Genomic DNA, 6,396 nt, shown 5'->3' on the forward strand with positions numbered 1-6,396 from the left:
AATAAAAAATTTGTTTACCAAACAAACACCAAATAAGACAAGGAAACCTCAAAGTACAAAAATGTAAAAATACCTAACATATAGTAATGACAAGGCCCAAGTGGAAATGATGCAGGGAAAAGACCAGCCACGTGGAGAAGCCTTAAAGGATCAAAGAGTGTTGGGAGGATTACAAAAACTTTGAATTCCCCCTTATTACATATAGTAATACTATTTTAAAGTAGAGAACTTCAAATGTCAAAATTGAATTATTTCCTTGTTTTAATTTATGTGTCACCATTTGATTTGGCATAAAATTTAAGAAAGAAAGGAATACTTTTTAAATTTATGGTCTAGAATAATCTTACACATTTGTGTGACTATAAATCATTCCTTTAAGAGTAAAAGAGGAATTTTATAGTTAAATCATTTTCAATTATGAAAACACTTTTTGGAAAAACTAAAAAAAAAGATATGTCACAAAAATTGGGTCAGAAGGAGTGCTAATATGGCTATGTAAAGTATATGGACCTTTTTAGCCTTTCAAAAATCAAATAGATGTTCTTCATTAAAGTACAAAAATGTAATTAAATTTTTATGTTGGATTTTTTTGTCTAACTTAGAGTGTTCCGAGTTTTTTTTTTTTTTTATGTTACTCTCTCCGTCCAATTTTACGTGTTATGTATTGACTTGACACACCTATTAAGGAGCCAAAAATAGAATAAAAATTTTACCATATCATCCCTAATTATTGCTAAATAATATAATGATTGAAATCAGTTAAAGCTTACCAGAAAAATTGTGCAACCAAAGATGGGGCTCCTCTCCATTTCACTCTTCCACTTTTCCCAAGTTCATATTTAGATGAGAGACACATGTCAGTTAAGAATTAAAGGTTAGGATTTAATTGTCCAAAGCAAAATCTTAATCATGATTAGAATAATAATTATTTCCTTTATTTACTCTAAAATTTTTTAGGCAATCCCACAATTCTATCTAAAATATTATCTCATTCACAAATATATATATTTAATCTATTCGCACTTTTCCTTCTTTCTTACGAGTTCCTTTTTTTTTTTCTTAATTACACATCATGAATATCGATTTGTCAAATTGTGTAATAACTCTTTTATTATTACACTTTTTTCGCAGGATGCTTAAGACGTGGCAGTTCTCTGTAACTATGAGTTATATAAAAAATAAAGAAAACTAACATCATACAGATTCTTTTGAATTTTTTTTTTGGTTTCCCATCCGGTATCCACATTGGGGCCCGACTAATCCGGATTCGTACCGCGTAGTCCCACATTGGGTGGCAAAGTACTCCCTAACAATGACGGCTCTGTACCCAAGGGGGCTCGAACTCGAGATCTTAGTTAAGAATGGACTAGTACCAGTCACTACACCACAACCATTGTTGATTTTTTAATTTAAAATTAAAATATTAAATGTTGATTTAAATGTGGTCTTACTGTTCCCACTTCCCACTAAACTAATGATGCCTATTTCTCTTATATTTGATAGGAATGTAAAGATGAATTAGGGAAAAGAATATAGAAATTGTAGTTTAGTACTTGTACAAAAATAAAAATAAAACAAAAAAGGAAATCGTAATAAAGAAGAAAAAGTAAAAAAAATTAAGTATATTTATGAATCAGATAATGTTTTAGCTAGAATTGTGAGATTGCTATATTTTTAGAGCAAATAAAGGAAATTATTATTATTCTAACCATGATTAAGATTTTGCTTTGGACAATTAAATTCTAACCTTTAATTCTTAACTATGATATGTGTCTTTCATCTAAGTATGAATTTGGGGAAAATAGAGAGAGTGAAAATGGAGAGGAGCCCCACCCTGTAACCAACTAATTGAATATTGGATTCCAACATTTCACATAGTCTTGATAAGTCATGGATTTTAGGACTTTTTACATCCACTACTTATACTTTTGAGTAGTCTTTTCAAGTATTTGTTCGTGCTTTTATAGTGTTTTCGTGCATTTTCAGGTTGTATAAGTCCGAGGGCCTAAGGTGAACAAAATGGAAGAAAAAGAGCAAAAAGAGCATCAAATGCATAGGGAATGCGACACCGCATCTATGATATGCGGTCGCAAGTTCCACCGTAAACTCAGATTATTGAAGGTGCCAAAACCATTAAGATGTGATCATTATGCGGCACCACATTCTCATTATGCGGTCGCATACTCTCACCTTTTGGCAACCAGTGAACTCGAGAGAAGAGGAAAACTTGCGAAGCAAATGCGGCATCGCATATTCAAGATGCGGCTGCATTCTCGAGCGAGGAAGAACATCAGAACGCAGAAGATGCGAGGAAAATGCGGTCGTGTACTCAATATGCGACCACATTCTATTTTCCGCCATTGCTCATTTAAGTCGTTTTGGTTACTTTTGACCTTCCCTATAAATACTTTTACCTAATGCTTTGTGCAAGACATTAAATATTCTCGATTTTTACTTTTTGTCATCCATTAGCACTTGGTAGTGAAGAATCTTACACTCTTTTTGTCATCTTCTACATTAAACCATTGTAAGCATTATGATTACCTTCTTTATCTTTGTCTTTTATTTAATGGAAATGAGTAGCTAATCCTATTAGCTAAGCTTGTAAGACCAGATGTGTTAGTTATGTGATTGGGTTTTGCATTCAAACTCCATTTTTATGTTAAAATATTTTTCTATTTACTCTTCATGCTTTAATGACTCTTAATGGTGTAAAACATTATTTGTGCCTAGTTACTTTTCCTTTGCTTGAGAAAGAAAGTAAAAGTTAGGAAAAGAGTAAATAGTAAGGATTTGGGGCTTCAAATCCCATATAATAGCTTGAGCTAGAGATAGGAAGACCACTTGCAATGAAATGGGGGTTCACATTTTTGACATTCTAAGGCTTGAGAAAGCGTAGTAATGATATTTATCGATTTGGTTAAGAGACTTTGGATAAATCTACGTAGCCCATATTTAAATACGTCTAGCCACATAAAGGAGTTGGATTGATACCCATTCACATTACTTTCCTTTGGAACCACAACCTTAGCCCTTGTACCAATAGATTATCTTTTTAACAACAGTAAGAGATAAAATTAGTTAAAAATCTTCAAACCAATCATTATTATACCCCTTTCTTTCCCGAGAAATATAGACTAATAGTCGAGCATTATACTTAACAAGTATATTTCTTCATTGTATTCTCTGTGGGATTTGACTCTACCTTGTTGGGTTTTATATTTGACGGCAATCGCTTACTCCTGATTTTAAAGGTGTAATTTGAGCGTATCAAATTTTGGAGTCGTTGTCGGGGAATACGGTCTAGAAATTTATCAATTAGTGTAAAACTCTACTTTTAGTCTTTATTTCTCTTCTTATTTTCGTTTGTTGTTGTTGTGTTGAATCAGGTGCAATGGGGGATAAACACTCTGATGATGAAATGATGGGGGAGACGGGGAATGCAGCCGCTATTTACCCACCTCCAATTCAAGGAAACGCAAGTTTCCATGTGAATAATGCTAAGTTGCACCTGCTCAACACTAAGGGCTTATTCGGGGGTCTACCAACAGATGACCCGAATAGGCACATTAAGAACTTTCTTGGGGGGTGCACTACTAATGTGCATCCAAATGTCTCCGCCAAGACGGTCAGGTTGAGGCTCTTCCCGTTCTCTCTCACGGATGAGACCACCGCATGGTTGGATGATCTTCCGGCCGGGTCTATTACTACTTGGGCAAAATTGACTCAAGTGTTCCTCAAAAGTTCTTCCCTCCTTCCCAAATGTTACAACTCCGTGACGAAATCAACAACTTCCGGTTGAGGCTCTACACGAGGCTTGGACTGGTTTCAAAAAGAAAGTTAAGAGTTGTCCAAAGCATAGGTTTCCCTTTAAACATTCTATAGGTCACTTGATTCGTTCAACAAATTGGTGGCCAATAATATTGCGGGTGGGTCCGTGATGAAAAATTCTTATGCGGTGATGAGTGCTCTCCTAGATAAATTGACCGAGACTAATGAAGCTTGGCACACTTGGGAGTCAGAAGTAGTTTAAAGAGGTCCTTCCAAAATAGTATTGTCTTGGGAGGCAATCAAGAAGGAAGAAGAGAGAGATGAGAGCATGGCAAAGTTGGTTACTCAAATGGATCTTCTCACAAAACATGTGTTGGGTGGAGGCTCTAAGCGGGTTAATGCTGTAGGATCTTGTGAAGGGGATCCTTTAGATGAGCAATGCTTCCAAGTATATGAGAAGGAGGCCAACTTTATAAACATTCAAACGGGGGGTTCCCAACCTAACTACCAAGATCCTAATCAAGGATCTTGGCGGCAAGGTCAAGGAAATCAAGGTTGGAACAAAGAGCATGGGAATTCTCATTGGCTGGACAACAACCAACATGGTTACAACAACAATCAAAGTGGTTACAACACCAATCAATGTGGTTACAATAACCACCAGAGCTCAAATCCTTATGTCCCACCTAAGGGGAATCAAATTATTTCAAGCCAACCATCCATTAGTAACCCCTCTAGTTCCAAAATAGAGGATATGCTATCAAGAGTTTTGAAAAAGATGGAGTCAACCGATTCCTTTTGCAAAGAAATGAGGAAAGTGGTGAGCTCTCATTCCACTTCCATTAAACAAATTGAGTCACAACTTAGCCAAATCTCGGCTCAACTCAATCAAAGGTAAAATGGCATACTCCCTAGTGACACGGTTGTAAATCCGGTAAATGATGAACACAAATGCAATGCAATCACTATTAGGAGTGGGAAAACAATCGGGCAAGAAGAGTTGGTAAGGAAAAAGGGGTTGGTTGATGAAGCAAAATTTTTTGAAAAGACAAGGGTCAATGAAGAAGAAGTAGAGATGAAAAAGAAGCGGGTGACTATCGAGGAGCCCATTGTTATTGAACATGTCCCCGAAAGTGATAATGTGCCGGACGACAAGAAAGTGGTAGATGAGGTTCCCAAAGCTTTGAAGCCTATTCCTAAACCTCCTCCTCCATTTCCTCAAAGATTGGCTAAGAAAGCAGATGGTGGCAAATTTCTCAAGTTCATAGAGAAATTGAAACAACTTTCAATCAATATCGCATTGGTGGAGGCACTTGAACAAATGCCCGGGTATGCGAAATTCATGAAAGATCTTGTAACCAAGAGGAGACATTCTAGTTTTGAAATAATGGGGGTTACACATCATTGTATCTGTATTGTGACAAAAGCTTTGGTTCAAAAGAAAGAAGACCCGGGAGCTTTCACCATTCCTTGCACAATTGGGAGGTACAAATTTGCAAAGGCTTTATGTGATCTTGGAGCAAGCATCAACTTGATCCCCCTTGCTATCTTTAACAAATTGGGTTTGAGCATTCCCCGACCCACAACTATGAGGCTGATAATGGCGGATAGAACCATAAAGAAACTGGTAGGCATTCTTTATAATGTGCTTGTGAGAGTTGACCGATTTATTTTTTCGGCCGACTTTGTGATTTTAGATTGTGAAGTTGATTTCGAAGTGCCCATAATCTTGGGAAGACCTTTCTTAGCTACGGGGCGTGCTCTTGCAGATGTGGAGAGGCGTGATTTAAAATTTAGAATGAATGATGAAGAGATCACTTTCCATATTTGCAAATCGATGAAACAACCGGCGGACATGAGTGTCATGTCCGTTATTGATACAATTGATGAAGCTATGGAGACAACCGTTGAGCATGAACATGTGAGAATTTTGGCGGCGGTTATAATGAACTATGAGAGGGAAAATGAAGAAGAATTTGAGGAAACGGTTAATGCATTGATGGGGTTGGGTACATACAAATACAATCCCAAAAAGCTTGATCTTGATTTAGAAAACATTAAGAAGCCTTCCACAAAACCCTCTATCATTGAGCCTCCCACCTTGGGAATCAAACCTCTACCTTTACATTTGAATATGAATTCCTTGGACCAAACAACACTTTGCTCGAGATAATCTCCATCTGATTGACGGATGAACAACAGGAGCGACTAATGGTGATCTTGAGAAAGTACAAAAAGGCAATTGGGTGGTGTATTGCGGATATTCACGGAATCCCTCCCGAAATTTGCATCTTGAGAAAGTACAAAAAGGCAATTGGGTGGTGTATTACGGATATTCACGGAATCCCTCCCGAAATGTGCACCTATATCCAACTTGATGAAGATTGTGAACCGAGTGTTAAGCACCAAATGAGGTTGAATCCTCCTATGCAAAAAGTGGTTAAAGCAGAAATCATCAAGTGGTTAGATGCTGGTGTTGTGTACCGAATAGCGGATAACCTATGGGTTAGTCTGGTTCAATGTGTACCCAAAAAGGTTGGGATCACCGTTGTGCCCAATGAAAAAAAAAAGAATTTATTCCAATTTGTACGGTTACCGGTTGGAGAGTGTGCAAGGACTATAGAA

General features: G+C 36.9%; 1 protein-coding gene across 1 annotated transcript; it reads left to right on the forward strand.

Annotated features, from left to right (window-relative positions):
* Positions 1–3,394: 3,394 nt before the first annotated feature.
* On the forward strand, positions 3,395–5,944 carry LOC132619674 (uncharacterized). The gene is made up of 2 exons (XM_060334507.1): positions 3,395–3,633; positions 4,744–5,944. The coding sequence occupies exons 1-2, from the start codon at positions 3,395–3,397 to the stop codon at positions 5,942–5,944; spliced, it is 1,440 nt and encodes a 479-aa protein (XP_060190490.1).
* Positions 5,945–6,396: the final 452 nt, after the last annotated feature.

This window comes from Lycium barbarum, chromosome 11, assembly GCF_019175385.1.
Source record: "Lycium barbarum isolate Lr01 chromosome 11, ASM1917538v2, whole genome shotgun sequence".
Lineage (NCBI taxonomy): Eukaryota > Viridiplantae > Streptophyta > Magnoliopsida > Solanales > Solanaceae > Lycium > Lycium barbarum.